Source organism: Macrobrachium nipponense, chromosome 3, assembly GCF_015104395.2.
Source record: "Macrobrachium nipponense isolate FS-2020 chromosome 3, ASM1510439v2, whole genome shotgun sequence".
Taxonomy (NCBI): domain Eukaryota; kingdom Metazoa; phylum Arthropoda; class Malacostraca; order Decapoda; family Palaemonidae; genus Macrobrachium; species Macrobrachium nipponense.
The window spans coordinates 19,447,930-19,468,241 of NC_087202.1; the positions used below are offsets into that span (position 1 = coordinate 19,447,930).

The following is a 20,312-nucleotide window of genomic DNA, read 5'->3' on the forward strand; positions in this document are numbered from 1 at the left end:
CCTTTGTAGACGGAAACCAATCAATCAATTGTAGCAGCCTTAGAAAGCAATCAATTAAGACTTGAAAGAAATCAATATAAGAGATGGAATTTGAAGAGAAAATGCTTCCACTGAACAGTGTATGGATTTTCGTTATTTTTTACAATTTTCTTTAAACTGGCGTGGCAACGAATATGTTCATGACTTCAATGTTATAGGCCTACAAAAGGAAATAAGACTTCAGTGGGAAAGTGTCTGAAATTTTATTTTTCGGTTTTTGTATATACATTTTTTCACGGGTCAAAACCTCCATTCTATATGTCTGCAAAGTGTTTAAGTCTTAATAAACATTAAATGTTAATACATCAGTTTTACACTTAGTTATCACAATACTCATACCCCATCAAAAGTACATTCTGAAAACGGAGAGAAGAAAATAAACTTTTTTCCCAAACGATCTCGGATAAAAACACCAATATCCTTTGGTTGTTAGTCTTAGGAATACGTGTCCTTAATATTCAGAGAAAATAACGTGAAACTAATTTTAAGAAAACTCGCTAGGTTCATTAAATACATCAAAGACTTAGACGTTCTCAGTTAAACGAGAACATTAGACTGGAAATAGACCGAAGCAAAAAATAGAAGAAAAAAATAAAATGATTATGCATAGATAAATGAGAAAGTCTTCCAGACTCTTTTTGAGTTTAAAGATGTCAGTAGTCGTGACGTGCCTCCTTCATTTGCTCTGGGGGGATGACGTCATATGAGCCTATAATCACGGGAAAAGTCGGTCGAAATTCTGTTACGATCTTGGGAGATATATTCACCCCTAAGTTACTTGGACACGAAGTTGGAAATTTCATGCGCGAGGGACAGTGCTGGTGCTTCCAAACAATAGTTATAATTTTGAAATGTCTGAAAGTGCCGCTGTACATAGCCGTAATATTCCAGGCATTTTGTCTTGATTTGGAATAACGTAGACATTTAGTTATTGTCTTAGAGGACAGTTCTTTAAAGGACAGGAAATTAGATAAAGCAAATCTTTGTCGTCAGTATTTTAATCATTTAAGATTCTTGAAATATAAGTAAGCCGAGTCAAGGTTAAAATTTATTTCTTTCAGTATTTGTGTATCAGAAGCTTATTTTCAGGAACTAGTAGTTGAAAAAATTTTCAGAGTAAGTTATCAGTGCAGAAAGTTAAACTTATGGAACACGACTGCATTAAGGGATAGAATTGCTTTCAGACGACAGTCTACAAACGGTACTCTTCTACTTTTTTCATTTCAAGAGAGAAAGTACTTTTACCATTTTTGTTTTTGTTTTGGATCTAGGTCTTAAGGGTGCGTCATATAGATAATCAACTGGCCCTGAATGTTTACATTCGCGCATGGGCACGAAAAGTCTTACACAGGAGAAAGTAAGAAGTCCGCATATCTATAATGTCCCTCCATTGAGAAATCGACTGACAGACATTGCTTACATGAAACAACATACATGAAAACATTTACTTGGCATCACTCGTCACCCCTCCTCCGTGTGTCGAGTGATGATTGTGGTGAGGAAAAGAAGCGAAATTTGGTCAACATTGGTCCTTAGCGTAAGGTCACTGGCCTTTAAAGATAAAATGGATATGAAGTGTGGCTTCAGGAATCACAATAACTAAAAAAAAATGACAGACAGGTTTTTCTTCCTATTTAAAGATGGGAAAGATTGTTGTTAAACCCTCGTGGTTTATTTTGTTTTGTTGTTGTTTGTAAGGCTCTTGTGCATGTTAAGTGTATAGGTTAAGGTAATTAGTTCTATAGTATCGAGGTTTTTTTAAATAACACTTGTGACCTCTGACTGAAGCATGAACCGTAACTGCCTCACAAAAGTCTCTTATTTAACACCAGAAAGCATAACTTATCACCACGACACTTCTATTAAGCGAGGAATTCTGAACCCATTGCTCTCTTGGCGTAGAGATCATCTGAAACTGGAATGACGTCCTCGTCATAGTTTCTCTTCCCTAGAAATTCAGACCCCATAGCTCTTTTGCCCAAAAATTCCGACCCCATGGCTCTTTTGCCCAAAAATTCCGACCCCATGGCTCTCTTCCCAAGAAATTCTGAGCCCATTGCCCTCTTTCCCAAGAATTCAGAACCCATGGCTCTTTTACCAAGGAATTCTGAACCCATTGCTCTCTTTCCAAGAAATTCTGAACCCATGGCTCTTTTACCGAGGAATTCTGAGCCCATAGCCCTCTTGCCAAGAAATTCCGAACCCATCCTCTTCCCCAGAAACTCTGAACCCATTTTCTTGGACATCAAAAGGGAAAAGAAGTTTTTCAAGCCGTCTCGAGTAACACCTGAGTAGTATCTTCGCGCGAACCTCTTCATTGGTGCAGAAGTCAAGTCATGATCAGCAGCGAGTTCCACTGCGTTGCCTTCATTGTAGTCGTACTGACCGGTAAAGCTCGGCTGCTCTTTTCTGAGATCATCCAAGTCCTCCAGAGTGTTGCAGTCCTCGCACGAGTGGTTACTTTTACCGTCCAGGCTGTCTGCAGATCTCTTCCCAAGGAATTCCGAGCCTAGTCTCCTGACTCCCCTGTTGAGTAATTGCGGTGCCTGTTGTTGGCCATCGGGAGACGACATCGCCACGAGCAGGTAGTGAAGCATGGATTTGTATGGATATTCTGCCGACCTCTTTTCCACCAGTGTTTCAGAATCATCTGTAAAAGAAAAAAAAAAAAATGAATGGAAAAGACTATTGCTCTGTATCCACAAAATTTAAAGTCAGATGATCATATATAACAAGAGGGTTTATTCTTTACTCAGTGGTCAGTCTGAGGATTTTTTTTGGCAACACTTTAAAGCGTATTGACAGTGTTAGAAATGACATCAATTCAGACCCCATTTAAGTTATTCACAACTGCTTTCAAGACAAACTGATAAGATAAAGAATAAGTAAAGTGAGCAAAATCAGTTTTCCTCCAGAATTTAGGTTAGTTACACGAACTACCATTATTTCACTTAACCCAAAAAACTTAATGTAACTTAGCATAACTTACGAAAACTAAGGATAACTTAGGAAAACTCAGTATTATGTAGGAAAACTTAGGGTAACTTACGAAAAATTGTTATAACTTACGAAAACCTATATGCAATCCAGCGGCCATGACTGTTTTCATAAAAAAAACTTTTAAACCAACTCATGGATCTCCATGCCACTAAAGCACTGAGTGTTTCAAACTTCTTAATTTTCGGAAGTACTGTGCATCACTATATATGTTTCATTAATTTTTTTACCTAAGAAAATGAAAAAGTTGCGCTTAGCCACCCAACTATCCGCGAAAGTGGTGACGTATACATCAGTGACGTAGGATTAGTGTATTCTCACTATACCTTTTCAAATGGTTGTTTGACTTCTGGTTAAATGTCAGTTTACCTATCCTGGACCATATGGAATTTTTAAAAGCAAATTAATACATTGTATGATGATATATGAGTTTTAAAGAGCACCACTTGTTTGATACGGTCAGAGGAAAGGCAAGAAGTTGGTCTTTTTGGTAAGAGTGAACGGACTGATTAAGCAGATCTATCAATTCAGTGTTCTACCATAAGTTAGGACCATGTTAGAAACACTTAGTACTTTAGTAGCATGGAAATCCATACGTCTGTTTAAAAGTTGTTTACAAAAAGCACTATTTTATGGCCTGTGGAATGCATAGTATAGTATATCTTAGTAAACCTTAGGAGAACTCAAGATGAATTTGGAAAACTTTAGAAAACTTAGTATAATTTAGGAAAACTCAGGATAACCTAGATAAATTTAATAAAATGAAGGAAAACTAAGGATAACTTAGGAAAACTCAAGAAAATTAATAACTTAGGAAAACTTAGTATAACTTTGGGAAAGCTAGCATAATTTAAACTTACCTTGGTGGAGAGTCGGGTGGGTAGCGCAGAGCGTGCAGAAGAGGACAAGACTCGGCAGGACACATTGCCACCCTGTGACCATCCCACTCCCTGGAAAGAAGGAAGAAGAGTCAGGTGGATAATACTGATGCTGGAGAAAGAATTTTTCCAACTTCGCAATAGCAGAATAGGAGGCCTTTTGAGATAATTTAAGGGAAAAAGGTATATTTCTGACCATTGAGAGATTTAAGAGAAAAGGGCATATTTCTAACCCTGGAGGCCTATTGAGATAATTTAAAGAAAGAATATATTTCTAACCCAGGAGGTCTATTGAAATAATTTAATGGAAAAGAGGGTTATTTCTAGCTCCAGGGGGTCTATTAAGGCGATTTAAAAGGAGAGAATGTATTTCTATCTCTTGAGGACTACTGAGATACTTCAAAGGGAAAGGGGGTGTATTTTTAACCATAGAGGCCTATGAAGATGATTTAAAAGGAAAGTGCTTATTTCTAACCCTGGAGGCCTATTGAGGTAATAACAGCATATTTAAACCCTGGGAGCCTATTAAAATGGTTTAAAAGGAAAGGGAGCATTTCTGTCCATGGAAGCCTAATGAGGTAATTGGAAGGAAGAGGGTGTATTTATAGTCCTGGAGGCCAATTGATATAATTTTAAGGGAAAGGTGTATTCATAACACCAGGCCTATTGAGATAATTCAAAGGGAAAGGTTATATTTCTGACCCTGAAGGCATAGGAATAATTTAAATGGAAAGGGTTTATTTCTAACCCTGGACATCTACTGAGATGATTTAAAAGGAAAGGTTGTATTTCTAACCATAGAAACCTACTGAGGTACTTCAAAGGAAAAGGGGTTACTTGTAACCCTGGAGGCCTATTGATATTGAGATCATTTAACCGCTTGTGGACGGGTAACAGACACATATGTTTACATATAGCTTTGTAGTAAAGTCTGGATAGCGTACATATGTGTTCTAGATTTGGCGCCATACAGTTTTAATGAATTTTGCGGAAAAAATGTTCCTAGTTCTATTTATCACTATTGGCAACTCTTCAGATCGTTTATAAGTGAGTGTGGAGTGAGCTGAGAGACGTTCAGTCCTGCTCGAGGTGATGATGGGGAATATTGTCACTATTTCCCATCCAAGGATGCATGTAAATATTTTACAATAATTGTACTCAGAATTTGTTCCTGGTTTTAGTTCATATCTGTTATATTGTCTGAGCTGTAATTTTAATTTGACAAAATAAAAATAAACGTAAGAAAAAGCATAAAACTTGGTAAAATTAGTATTTGTTCCTACACAACATACAAACCCTCGGTCCTATACATCGGGAATTACTTACGGCAAAGCAGGAAAATGGGCGCAAGGCTTTTGAACAAGGTAGTTAGGTAGTTTAGCTACTGTTTGGGTGGTGGGAGTCCCGCCCATGACCGAACGTGCATGCTCCACTTTGCTTTTGGATGTCATATTGTGAGGATGCATGTTCACTACACTGTTTGACTGTCAATAGCTGAGCTTTTCCCAGTGGGACCTTTGTATAATTGATATAATTGACAAGACCTCCGGGTCTTCATGTGTCACTGTGGCACGACCTTTTGGGTTAGACTAGCTCTTCCTTGGCCCATAAGAAGACTCAGTCTTTGAAGGGTGCCAGTAGGAAAACCCAGCCTTCTTCTTCCTTGCTCAATCGCAATCCTTTTAGCCCTCCTTTCTATCAGGTAAAGGATGCAATGGGAGGAAGAAGTAGGGGAAATGCTAGGGGTTGGCATTCCCCTCCAGCAGTTGGCAGGGGGTGCCGGGGCCAGTCGAGACATCAACTTGGCAGCGACACTGAGCCAAGACCTGGGTAGTAGATGTCCTTCGGGAGAAATATCTACTTCCCTTTGAGTTTCAGCCTCCCCTCACCAACGACCCGGTCCGTCTTCTGACTTATATTCCCAGTTTGCTGAAGGACATTGCACTCAGGGAAGAAGTGCAGACCATGCTGACGAAGGGCACTGTCAAAGTCATGTCAGATCAGTCTCCAAGGAACTACAGCCGCTTCTTTCTCATAGAGAAAGCTTCAGCGGGATGGATACCGGTCATAGACCTATCTCCCTTGAACCAATTTGTTCACCAGACTTGGTTCACGATGGAGATGGCACGCCCAGTGCTCGCCTCCATCAAGGAGAACGACTTCATACTTGCGGTGAACCTGAAGAATGTGAATTTTCAAATACCAATCCATCGATCCTTCCTAAAGTACCTTTACTTTATCCACAGGGAGACGGTGTACCAATCCAGGGCACTCGGTTTTGGGTTCTCGACCACTCCTCAGGTGTTCGTGCAAGTGTTCACCCTGGTTTCAGATTGGGCGTATTAGCAAGGAATACGTCTATTGAGGTATCTCGACAATTAGCTAATTTTGGTTAGTTCTCACTTGCAGTTACTCTAGGACAGGGATTGGCTCCTCGAATTTTGCCAAACCCTTGGGATCGTTGTAAATTTCAAGAAGTCCAACCTCGTTTCTAAGCAGAGATAAAGTACCTGGGCATGCTGATAGATACAGTGCAGCAAGAGTCTTTCCCTCTGACTCTTGTATCAGCAAGTTTAGGAAGGTAGCGTATTTTTCAGGAACAACCAGCACGGTAATGTCAGGTCGTAGTTGGTCACAACAACCAGTACAGCAATGGCAGGTCGTAGTCGGTCACCTGTCGTCGTTGGAGAAGCTGGTCTCTCATGGGCGGCTTCACCTTTATTCTCTTCAGTGGAGAATGAAGCAGTACTGCTCCTTGTCTCAAGACCCCCAATCCTTGCTTGTTCCCCTATCAGAAGAAGTGAGGAAGAATTTAGATTGGTGGCTGGATGACAGTAACATTGTAATAGGGGTATCCCTGTCTACTCCACCTCCTGACATGCTTCTTTTCTGTATGGATGCAGCAACCGAGGATGGGGCACACATCTGGAGGAATTGCTGACTTCAAGGGTGTGGAACTGACACAACAGACACCTCCACATCAATGTTCTAAAACTCAAGGCAGCCTTCTTTGCTCTTGAAGAGTTTCATGACAGTGATGGGGCACTTCGTGGTGTTGATGAGCAACAACACCATGGCAGTGGCATATGCTAACAAGCAAGGAGGTCTTGTATCTCCTCTGACCCATCAGCTGGCAGTGCAGGTGCACGAGTGGGTGGTGGCTCATTCGGTGGAGCTGTCAGCCAGTATATTCCAGGCAAGAGGAATGTAGTGGCAGACAAGCTCAGTAAATATCTCCTCCTCTCTGGAGATTTCGCTTTTGATGAGAAGCTTCGAACGGTCATGTCCACCCAGGGATTTCCGTTCCCCTGTGACTCTCATTCTGAGGAGCCTTAATCATGCCCCAAGGAGCCTTTACAAGAGTCATCAGACAGGGATCTGACCCTCAAAACTGGTTTCCTGCTTGCCCTGGCACCAGCAAAGAGAGTAGGTGAACTTCATGGACTCTCCTTCTCTTTCACTCAATTTCGTCCTGGACTTACTAGCAAAAACTCAGAACCCAGCAGTCCCTTACGCTAGGTTTGAGTCCTTTACGATCCCCTCCCTAAAGGACTTTGTAGATAGTGATGCTGACAAGATGCTACTTTATTTTGTTAGAGTGCTGCAGCACTATCTGAAGAGGACTTGACACCTCTGGCCTGAGTGTCAACGACTCTTTGTTAGTACTGGCTCATCCAAGAAAGAAATGTCCAAGAACACAATTTATTTCTGGCTTCGTGAAACAATTAGAAGGGCGTACTTTGCTGCTGGCATAGAGGACACCAGTACTCCCTGGTGGAGAGCTCATGAGGTCAGGGGCATTGGTCCAACCCTCGCATTCTGAAAGAATCTATCAGTCCATCAGGCTCTGAAAGCGGTGGTGTAGTCTAGACAGACCACCTTCCCCTCCTCCTACCTTCGGTACATTGCCCACAAGTCCTTGGACACTTTTTTCCTTGAGACCTGTGGTGGCTGCTCAACAAGTTGAGCATCTTGCCTTAGATGTGAGATTTTGGATGTGAGATTGTATGATGAGTGACTGGTGTCTCTTTTCCGTCCCTTCATCTTTCTTCTCACCTTTGACAGAGAGTGAATTTGGCCGTTACATGCTGGAACTGGCTCTGATGCAGGTAAGTGTCATAATAGAGCAACCATTCTATTTATCCTCAGATTATCGAAGCAACCGCCCTTTCTTCTTGCAAGGGGAGGAGATGGTTGGGGTTGTCCCTGGCAATAAGACAAACCCAGTGTTTATATTTGTCTCACTGTCATTAACTTTCAGATTCATCCCAGCTTGTTTTTCCTATGAGGTCATGTTTCCTCCCTCATTCAGAAAAAGCCCAGAAGTCTGATGCTTGACCAGGCAAGGCAGTTCCTATATTCCGATCAGTTCATCAGAGGAATGATTCCCTTCCTTGCTCTTACGACCTGGAAGAGAATCAGGGTGTCTGAGCTGCAGGCAGCTCTTACGACTTATTTCAGATTCCTCCCTCCAATAATAAGTCTTCATAATGTAAAGGACCAAGGGTCTGTATAGTGTAGAACAAATGACAATTTTAAAAAATAAATTTTCCTAACCATACAAACCTGAGGCCATTTACATATTAGACCCACCTCATGCCACCCCTCAATCCAATTCCTGGGCCAAAAGCAAAGTGGAGTGCGCACATTCGGGTGGGTGGGACTCCCGCCACCTGAACGGTAGTTAAACTATCTAAGTAATTCCTAATGTAAAGGACCACAGGTTTGTATAATTAGGAAAAATATAATTTATTTTAAAAACTGTCATATTTATGACTATCTTAGGGAAAAGAGGCCTGCAAGAGCTGGGAAATATTCACTTTCTACATCCTGTGGAAGGTACAGAAATTTGTTAGAATTTGGTTTCTTATACCATGAGCATATGCATACATATCTTCCTCTTTCCATTGATGAGTTTTAATTTTAGTTTTTCTTTTAAATTAGCCATCCTTAAATTTAGTCCAGTCATGGGTGTATGCAATAGTGTATATTATCCTGGACTCTTAGGGTTACAAGGAAAGGGTGTATTTCTAACCCTAGAGGCCTATTGAGATATTACAAAGGAAAAGTGGATTATTTCAAACCCCTGGAGGCCTACTGAGATGATTTAAAAGGAAAGGGTGTGTACTTCTATCCCTGGAGGCCTATTGAGGTAATACAAAGTAAAGGGTGTATTTCTAACACTGGAATTCTACTGAGATGATTTAATAGAAAAGGATGTATTTCAAACCATAGAGGCCTAATGTGGTAATTCAAAGGAAAGGGTGTATTTCTAAACCCTAGAGGCCTATGGAGGTTATTCAAAGGAGAAGGTGGGGGTGTATTTCTAACTCTGGAATTTTTCTGAGATGTTTTAAAATGAAAGGATATGTTTCTAACCATAGAGGGCTATTGAGGTAATTCAAAGGAAAGGGTGTCTTGCTAACTGTAGATGCCTGTTGAGGTAATTTAAAGGAAAGGATGTCTTTCTAACCCTGGAGGCCTACTGATGTACAAAAATATTAATACAAATAAAACATTTTTCAAGAAATTGAATCTCAAACTTTATTTAAATTAAATAATTAATCAATTGAGTTAAGTAACCCCTTGAATTTGTACGTGCATGGACTTCCATGTTTCCACGGTCCTTGGATACGTCACTAAATGACAGACGTCAGACCTAACAAGGACGCGGAAAAAGCTCGGGTAAGACAGTACTAAAGTACCGCTACGACCCTTCACTACCACCACCGTCGCCAGAGACAAGACGGAAGGTTATCGGTTACGAAATATTTTGAGGATTCGATAGTTGGCTGGTCGGGTGATCAATTTCTACTTTATTCACTTTTTATTGATGGATCGTTTCCCGGAGGTACTGATGTGGTAATGCTGCTCAAGAGACTTCCTGTTGAATCACGAGCCTTCGTAAGGTGTACGAAATTGAACATGAGAAAATAAGCTCATCGTGTGGGGGTTCGAGGTGAAGGACAATACATGGTGGAGGACGACGGCTGAGTTCCAAGATCTTCGCTGCTGGCTGCCTAACTCGGGTAAGTTCATGTAATGCAGATCCAAGGGTGTTATGTGTACTTTGTCGGCGATAGTGTACTATACACTTAAAGATCATTGAGGCAAGGCCCTTCATTAATTTTTCAACCTTCAGTGAATTGATTAACGTATCGAGTATAAAATAGTTTGAGATTTAAGTTTCTTGTTTAGCCTCGGTACCTTTTTGTTATTAAGTGTGTTTGGGATGGCAACCAGTCGCTCCCTATAACTTGTCTTTTTTCCTGTAGGTTGGAGTTTCGCTAAAAGGGGTGGAACCTTGGAGTGAAGAGAGGTCAAGAGCTATCGTCTTGGAACTAGCAGGACACTTTCGTCAATGTAGACTGGGGATTTATTACTTAATTTCATGAAGCTATACCCTTCAATAACTTCAGTCTTGAATCAAGTTTTATATTAAAGTATTTAATTTTCATCAATTTTCTCTTGTCCTAATTATTCTTTCCATCCTAAAAGTTACTAGACGAACTTTTCGATAAAAATTTAGCGAATGGCGCCCAACGTGGGGCGTGCTTCAGCTCTGGCCTCTCTCCACCTCCTGCATCCCCGGACCCCCCTACGGTTTTCTCACGGTATTTGGTTAAACCCGACAGCTAATTGAATCCATTTTTCTTGTTGATATTAATTTATTGTTGTTCCTAGTTTGTATACTATTCGTGGTAGCTTATTTATATTATAATTTTGGTAAATTTGAAATTTATTGCTTAAAGCCTTTTTCAATTATGTCTGCTAGTGAGTTAGAGCAACTTGATTCTACACAAGAATCCTCGCTTCTCGGAGCTTTAGGAGAGTCGGATGATGACTGTAAAGTACTTGTTAGTATCCGGAGTGGCAAGAGACAGTCTGTAACGAAGACTTTAAAGAGTATTGAGAAGGGTCCACTGGATATTATTAAATGTGAATTTTATCTTGACAAGTTAGGAGATCTTTTAACAGAGTTAAATTCGCTTGATGAGAAGATAAATAGTTTTATGCTTCATTCTAGACTTTGGAGTTCGGTTCAGTATCACCGACAGGCGGAAGTTGATGAAAAGTACTCTCACTCGCTTGTCAAAGTCTGCTGTAGCAGCAGCAACCCCTACTCCTTCCACACCGCAGGAAGTATATCATTCTTATCATAAAATAACTTTGCCTAGCATAGAACTACCTTATTTTGATGGGAACCCCGCAGCTTATCATAAATTTGTTAATTCATTTGAAAGTCTTCTTTCCAAATACGACCTTTCCTCGTTTGAGCAATTTTCTTATCTCTCAAAACAGTTAACGGGGCCCGCAAAGAAACTGGTAGATTCCCTTGCCTTGAAAGATTTGAATTATGAATCTGCTAAGAAACTACTCAATGAAGCTTTTAGTGATAAGCTTAGTCAACAATACTCTGTAATTAAGGGTTTGTGCAATTTGAGTCTTGATCCTAATGCTAAGGATGGCTATCAGTGGATAAGCGAAGCTCGTGTCTTAGAGGAACAGGTTCGATCGTTAGATATAAAGGGAGATTTGTTTGTTCAATATTTTCTTTGGGAAAGTCTGTGTGATAGATTTAAAAGTCAGCTTGTCTCTATTACAAACAAGTCGAAACCATCTTTGAAAGAAATTTTGGATAATCTATTTGAAGCAAATAATAGATTTATGGACCTTCAGTCACACATGTCTGAGAAAACGAAAGGGAATTTAGTTAAGCAATCGTCAAATGCTGTATCAGTCTCTGTTGTTCCTAAAGATTCTTCAAAGTCGTTGTGCCCTGGTTCGAAATTTAAGGTGACCTGCCCACTATGTTCCCATGATAATGTAATTCCAAATGACCATAAATTGAGTGAGTGTATGAAATACCCCAGTCCTGCTAGTAAATGCGAGAAACTTAAATCGGTTGGGGGCTGCTATAAATGTGGTTTAACTTCACATAATGCTAAAGTTTGTCATTTTAAATTTAATCGGCCGTGTATGAAATGTCATTTATTTCACATGTCTTATTTATGCCTTGGTTTAGCTAATAAGGGTGCTAATAAGGTTAAAGACGAAATGGGCACTAATGCAAATAAAGCTAATGTTCCTAAACGTGCTGATAACAAAGTAGTTAAAACTACTACTAACGGAATGCTAACGATGTCTACGGGCTTAGAAGCATTTAATGATGTAATTCTCCCCACTGGGACCGTATATGTAGAGAATTCGGGTCGTAAAATTCCATGGAGAGTGTTTAAGGATCTTGGTTCCCAAACAACCTTAGTAAAAGGGTCTCCGGAAGACATTCCCAACTGCTCAGTCGTTGATAAAGTGAATCTTACGATTCAAGGAATTAATTCGGTCAAGAATCACGATACTTACATTGTAGAGTTTCCCGTTCATGTTCCTGGTCAGGGACAGCAGTTATTAAGGGCAATTTGTGTAGACGAAATTAATTCAAAATTTGTGGCACCTGGATTAAAGAAATTAGCAGACGCCCTGGTTGAGAAGGGTCATACCCTGGCAGATAAGCATATAGATTCTGATACTATAGACGATTTTACAATCTTGCTTGGTAGCGATCAAAGCCATATTTTCCCACTTGCACAGAAAGACTTCGGTTACAATGGTAAATGTCCCTCTACTTTTTATGAAACTCCGTCGGGTTTAATGCTTTCGGGAAGTGCCTCTTTGTTTTTAGAGAACCTTAATTTGCTATGTATTCCATTTGATGGTAATTCTGACGGCACGTCGCTATGACTAACCGTTAATAGTAACATGAGTACTTTGCTAGAAGAGAAGGAACTTTTTGATGACCAAAAGATTCAGAATGCGACTGACGAAATCCTCGAATCAATATTCACTTCACTTATGAATACTCAAGACGACCCTAGAGAATCTGTTTTGACAAGTGAAAATAGTAAATTAATTGAGAACATTCTTAGTGATATTCAGAGAGATCCTAAGACAGGTAGGTTAGTATTGCCCGCTTTATGGAAGAAGGAAATACAACATTTAATGTCTCCCAACTATAATCTTGCAGTGTCAGTTCTCAATTCTCAAAAAAGAAAGCTTTCGCCTGAGAGGTCAAAGGAATACGATGCAGTTATACAGAACCAATTTGAAGATGGAGTAATTGAACGTATTGCAGATCTTCCCTCATTTCTTAGAGAGAATCCAGATGTATCATTTCTAGCTCATAATGCTGTGTTCCGAAACAACTCTAACACGACGAAGTGTAGGGTTGTCTTTCTATCGAATTTAAGTGAGAGAACAAATGAGAAATATCTTTCCCATAATCAGTGTTCCATGGCAGGAGCTAATTTGAATAATAAAATGCAGATTTCAACACTACTACTAAGGTTTGACAAGTATTTGCTGACTTATGATTTGAAAAAAGCCTTTTTACAGCTTTTACTTAGAGAAGAGGACACGAGAAAGTTACTTTTTCTATGGTTTAAGGATATTTCTAAGAACGATTTCTCAATTGTTGGCTATCGTTTCCGACGAGTGCCTTTTGGAATGAGATATTCTCCATTTTTGTTAATGATAGCTCTCTATTACATATTGATCCATAATGTAACTGATGATGATGATGAAGAGACTGTGAGCATAAAAAGGTGTTTGTATAACCTTTCTTACATGGATAACTTAGCCATAACTTCAAATGCGGATAATGTTTTGTTTAAGGCATTAAATGTTTCTGTATCGACGTTCCGAGAATTTGGATTCGAATTAAAAGTTTTGTACGAATTCTGTACCCTTAAGAGAACAATTAAATAAGTTTGAACACTGCACTGAATCAGAATCAAAGGTTTTTGGCCTAATTTGGAATACAGAGAATGATGCGATTAAAACTCGTGAACTTAAATTAAACCCTAAAGCTAATACAAAAAGGTTAATTTTAAGTACTATTCATTCCAATTATGATCCTTTTGGGTTTTCAATACCAGTTTTAAACCGAAGCAAATTGTTTATGCATTCCTTGCAGAATGACAAGGATATTGGATGGGATACGCCGTTAAGCAGCGAGCTCATGAAAGAATGGTCGAAGATTGCCAGACAGGTTAATAAGAGCTCAGAAATTGTAGTTCCTCGTTCTGTCGGTAATCGTTGTGACGAGTACAATTTGTTGGTCTATACGGACGCAAGTAAAGAATTGTTAGGCTGTGCTTTATATTTGGTGGCTGTCAATTCAGCAAACACCAAGCTGATTTTGGCAAAGAATTCTGTGCTTTGTAAGAAATTAAGAACAAAGTCTATTCCTGTACTGGAATTGATATCTGTACATTTTGGAGTAAAGACGGCCGTAGATGTAGCTGAACAGCTAAAGAATGCTGTTGTTCCTATTCGGATTCGTAATATTTATTGCTTCACAGATTCTATGATTGTTCTAAGTTGGATTAAGTCTAAGGAGTTTGAGTTTGGCAAAATAGATAGGAAGCAAGTGATGGTTAACAATAGGCTAAATGATATTTCGACTCTTTGTTCTAAGCGAACAGTGATTTTCGACCATATAGGTGGTGATGAGAACCCTAGTGACTGTCTTACTCGGTGTGTTTCAGAGAAAATGCTTCGTAGCACGCTCTTTTTAACAGGTCCAAAATTTCTAGATTTTCCATCAGAGTGCAGAGTGATTGTTCCTCATCCCGGTGCAAAGCCGCCTTCCGTGAGTTGCTCTGTTAGGACAAATTTCATTTTGAATTCTGAACCACTTATACCGTTAAACAAGTTTTCGTCCTTTAGTAAGGCGGTCAAGGTTTTAAGTATTGTCTTCATCTTTGTTACCAAGTTGAAACAAAGGTTAAAACTGACTAAGAATATACCAGAGAATACCTCTGACGAACAGAATGAAACTGCTCGTAGCACCATTCACCTTTTAGTACATGCACAAAAGGCTGCCTTTCCCCAAGTTTATGATACGCTGGCTACAGGTAATTTTTCAGAACCCCTTATATCACAGTTGAATTTATTTCGTGATGAAAGTGGGCTTATTAGGGTACAAAGTAAGTTATGTAAATTAAAAGCTTCTTATGATGAGAGGTGTCCGATACTATTGGGAAAAAATTGCCCTGTGGCTAGAAGTATAATTTGGGATACCCATGTAAAACTGCGACACGCTGGAATTTACAAAACTTTAGGTTTACTCAGGAAAAGGTTTTGGATTATTAATGGCTTTGTGGTTGTAAAGAAGGTTTTAAAAGGCTGTTTGATATGTAAAAGGTTGAATGCAAGAACTGTCAAAATTAATCAAAATGCATATAGAGATTTCAGAATAAACCCAGAGGCTATTCCGTTTAGGAATATTTGCATAGACCATTGTGGACCTTTCTTGGTTAAGGACAGAAATAAACAAAACTATAAGGTATATGTGCTGGTCATATCCTGTTTTTGGTCTAGAGCAATTAATATGGTTGTATGCAGGTTTATTGATAAAAACTCCTTTCTTAGGGCATTACAAATGCATATTTTTGAGTACGGTTTCCCTTCCTTAATAGTTAGTGATAATGGAAGCCCAATAGTGGCGGGAGTAGAGTAAACTATCTCCTATCTAAATGATTTAGAGACCATTGACTTCTTAAGATCGCATAATATTAAGTCTTTAAAATTTCATCCATTCCCTGCTAATGCACATAAATTAGGTGGGTTTGTTGAAACTATGGTTAAGCAAGTGAAAAGGATAGTTACTTCGAGCATTCGAAATAACATTTTGGATTACAATGATTTTCAATTCTTGATTGCTGAGGCTAAAATGCTCGTAAATAAGAGACCAATCGCCTTCAGAAATGCTCTAAATAAATTAGATTTTGACCACAGCGTGCCTGTCCCTTTGACTCCAGAGATGATAGTGAAGGGGTATGAAGTACCTTGTGTGAGTATAATTCCTGAGCTTAATATTTCAGATCAGGACGACTCTTGGGGTGTCTGATGATATATTCGACAATAATCAAGAGGCAGTTTTATCTCGTTTTGGTAAACTTATGAAAGTGAAAGCTAACTTGGAAAAAATCTATCAGGGTGAATTTACTGCTACGTTGTTCAGTCAAGCCACGGATAGAAAAAATAGGTATGGTAAGAAATCTCATACTGAATTAAGGGTAGGAGATTTAGTGAGTATAAAAACAGATTTTATAAAGCCTTTTGCTTACCCGCTAGGTATCATCGTACAAATTGAAAAGAATGACCTGGATGAAGTAACAAGCGCTAGTGTACGTAAATCCAACGGAGAAATTGTAAGACGACACGTTGATAATTTGATATTCCTAACAGATACTTCCATCAACGTTGACAGTAACTCTGTTTCTCCTGAATTTGTTCCTGAAACCTGTACAGTTTCCTACAAGTCTGAGAGATCAGCTGCTCGTAAGTGTCGAGAACGGAACAAGGCACTAATTGAGCAACACAAGGTTTAATGTGATTGTAGTGTTGTAAAATTTATTGTATAACTTGTTTTTTTCTATTTATTCTAGTTTCACAATTCCAAGAAATTGCTCACCCGGCCCCGCCAGTGTACAAAAATATTAATACAAATAAAACATTTTTCAAGAAATTGAATCTCAAACTTTATTTAAATTAAATAATTAATCAATTGAGTTAAGTAACCCCTTGAATTTGTACGTGCATGGACTTCCATGTTTCCACGGTCCTTGGATACGTCACTAAATGACAGACGTCAGACCTAACAAGGACGCGGAAAAAGCTCAAGACAGTACTAAAGTACCGCTACGACCCTTCTCTACCACCACCGTCGCCAGAGACAAGACGGAAGGTTATCGGTTACGAAATATTTTGAGGATTCGATAGTTGGCTGGTCGGGTGATCAATTTCTACTTAATGCACTTTTTTATTGATGGATCATTTCCCGGAGGTACTGATGTGGTAATGCTGCTCAAGAGACTTCCTGTTGAATCACGAGCCTTCGTAAGGTGTACGAAATTGAACATGAGAAAATAAGCTCATCGTGTGGGGGTTCGAGGTGAAGGACAATAAATACATGGTGGAGGACGACGGCTGAGTTCCAAGATCTTCGCTGCTGGCTGCCTAACTCGGGTAAGTTCATGTAATGCAGATCCAAGAGTGTTATGTGTACTTTGTCGGCGATAGTGTACTATACACTTAAAGATCATTGAGGCAAGGCCCTTCATTAATTTTTCAACCTTCAGTGATTTGATTAACGTATCGAGTATAAAATAGTTTGAGATTTAAGTTTCTTGTTTAGCCTCGGTACCTTTTTGTTATTAAGTGTGTTTGGGATGGCAACCAGTCGCTCCCTATAACTTAGTCTTTTTTCCTGTAGGTTGGAGTTTCGCTAAAAGGGGTGGAACCTTGGAGTGAAGAGAGGTCAAGAGCTATTGGAACTAACAGGACACTTTCATCATGTAGACTGGGGATTTATTACTTAATTTCATGAAGCTATAGCCTTCAATAACTTCAGTCTTGACTCAAGTTTTATATTAAAGTATTTAATTTTCATCAATTTTCTCTTGTCCTCATTAGTCTTTCCATCCTAAAAGTTACTCTAGTAACTTTTCGATAAAATTTAGCGAAGCAGCAACCGAGGGTGGGGCACACATCTGGAGGAATTGCTGACTTCAAGGGTGTGGAACTGACACCACAGACACCTCCACATCAATGTTCTAGAACTCAAGGCAGCCTTCTTTGCTCCTGAAGAGTTTCATGACAGTGATGGGTCACTTCGTGGTGTTGATGAGCAACAACACCATGACAGTGGCATATGCTAACAAGCAAGGAGGTCTTGTATCTCCTCTGATCCATCAGTTGGCAGTGCAGGTGCACGAGTGGGTGGTGGCTCACTCGGTGGAGCTGTCAGCCAGTACATTCCAGGCAAGAGGAATGTAGTGGCAGACAAGCTCAGTAAATATCTCCTCCTCTCTGGAGATTTCGCTTTTGATGAGAAGCTTCGAAAGGTCATGCCCACCCAAGGATTTCCGTTCCCCTGTGACTCTCATTCTGAGGAGCTTTAATCATGCCCCAAGGAGCCTTTACAAGAGTCATCAGACAGGGATCTGACCCTCAAAACTGGTTTCCTGCTTGCCCTGGCACCAGCAAAGAGAGTAGGCGAACTTCATGGACTCTCCTTTGATGTGAATTACTTGAGGGGATGGGGATCTATTTCACTCAATTTCGTCCCGGACTTACTAGCAAAAACTCAGAACCCAGCAGTCCCTTACGCTAGGTTTGAGTCCTTTACGATCCCCTCCCTAGAGGACTTTGTAGATAGTGATGTTGACGAGATGCTACTTTGTTTTGTTAGAGTGCTGCAGCACTATCTGAAGAGGACTTGACACCTCTGGCCTGAGTGTCAACGACTTTGTTATTACTGGCTCATCCAAGAAAGAAATGTCCAAGAACACAATTTATTTCTGGCTTCGTGAAACAATTAGAAGGGCGTACTTTGCTGCTGGCATAGAGGACACCAGTACTCCCTGGTGGAGAGCTCATGAGGTCAGGGGCATTGGTCCAACCCTCACATTCTGAAAGAATCTATCAGTCCATCAGGCTCTGAAAGCGGTGGTGTAGTATAGACAGACCAACTTCCCCTCCTCCTACTTTCGGTACATTGCCCACAAGTCCTTGGACACTTTTTTCCTTGAGACCTGTGGTGTCTGCTCAACAAGTTGTGTAGCTTACCCAGCATCTTGCCTTAGATGGGGGATTTTGGATGTGAGATTGTATGATGAGGGACTAGTGTCTCTTTTCCGTCCCTTCATCTTTCTTCTCACCTTTGGCAGAGAGTGGATTTGGCCGTTACATGCTGGAACTGGCTCCGATGCAGGTAAGTGTCATAATAGAGCAACCATTCTATTTATCCTTAGATTATCGAAGCAACCGCCCTTTCTTCTTGCAAGGGGAGGAGATGGTTGGGGTTGTCCCTGGCAATAAGACAAACCCAGCGTATATATTTGTCTCACTCTCATTAACTTTCAGATTCATCCCAGCTTGTTTTTCCTATGAGGTCATGTTTCCTCCCTCATTCAGAAAAAGCCCAGAAGTCTGATGCTTGACCAGGCAGTTCCTATATTCCGATCAGTTCATCAGAGGAATGATTCCCTTCCTTGCTCTTACGACCTGGAAGAGAATCAGGGTGTCTGAGCTGCAGGCAGCTCTTACAACTTATTTCAGATTCCTCCCTCCAATAATAAGTCTTCATAATGTAAAGGACCAAGGGTCTGTATAGTGTAGAACAAATGACAATTTTAAAAAATAAATTTTCCTAACCATACAAACCTGAGGCCATTTACATATTAGACCCACCTCATGCCACCCCTCAATCCAATTCCTGGGCCAAAAGCAAAGTGGAGTGCGCACATTCGGGTGGGTGGGACTCCCGCCACCTGAACGGTAGTTAAACTATCTAAGTAATTCCTAATGCAAAGGACCACAGGTTTGTATAGTTAGGAAAAATATAATTTATCTTAAAAATTGTCATATTTATGACTATCTTAGGGAAAAGAGGCCTGCAAGAGCTGGGAAATATTCACTTTCAACTTCCTGTGGAAGGTACAGAAATTTGTTAGAATTTGGTTTCTTATACCATGAGCATATACATACATATCTTCCTCTTTCTATTGATGAGTTTTAATTTTAGTTTTTCTTTTAAATTAGCCATCCTTAAATTTAGTCTAGTCATGGGTATATGCATCAGTGTATATTATACTGGACTCTTAGGGTTACAAGGAAAGGGTGTATTTCTAACGCTAGAGGCCTATTGAGATATTACAAAGGAAAAGTGGATTATTTCAAACCCCTGGAGGCCTACTGAGATGATTTAAAAGGAAAGGGTGTAATTCTATCCCTGGAGGCCTATTGAGGTGATACAAAGTAAAGGGTGCATTTCTAACACTGGAATTCTACTGAGATGATTTAAAAGAAAAGGATGTATTTCAAACCATAGAGGGCTATTGAGGTAATTCAAAGGAAAGGGTGTCTTGCTAACTCTAGATGCCTATTGAGGTAATTTAAAGGAAAGGGTGTCTTTCTAACCCTGAAGGCCTACTGAGGTAATTCAAAGGAAAGGGTGTCTTTCTAACTCTAGAGGCCTATTGAACTAATTCAAAGGAGGTGTATGGAGGTGATTTAAAGAAAAGGGTTTATTTCTAACACTGAAGGCCTACTGAGATGATTGAAAAGGAAAGGATAGTTTCTAACTCTTTAGGCCTATTAAGGTAATTGAAAGGGAAGGGTTTATTTCTAACACTGAAGGCCTACTGAGATGATTTAAAAGGAAAGGTTGTATTTGTAACCCTAGAGGCCTATCCAGGTAATTCAAAATAAAGGGTTTATTTTTAACCTTGTAGGCCTATTGAGATGATTTAAAATGAAAGGATCTATTTCTAACCCCAGAGGCATATCAATGTAATTCAACGAAAATGGGGCATTTTTTACCCTGAAGAA

At 39.8% G+C, this 20,312-nt stretch overlaps 1 protein-coding gene across 1 annotated transcript in view; it reads right to left on the reverse strand.

Moving 5' to 3' along the window:
• Nucleotides 1-226: 226 nt before the first annotated feature.
• The window catches only part of LOC135221649 (ribosome-binding protein 1-like), a 212,572-nt gene continuing 192,486 nt past the window's right edge, over nt 227-20,312 (reverse strand). The window contains exons 2-3 of the mRNA XM_064259338.1: nt 3,897-3,986; nt 227-2,689 (exon numbers count right to left, since the gene is read on the reverse strand). Coding sequence (XP_064115408.1) covers nt 1,902-2,689; nt 3,897-3,978 — 870 coding nt within the window. The 5' untranslated portion in view covers nt 3,979-3,986 and the 3' untranslated portion in view covers nt 227-1,901. The remainder of the gene's footprint in view (nt 2,690-3,896; nt 3,987-20,312) is intronic.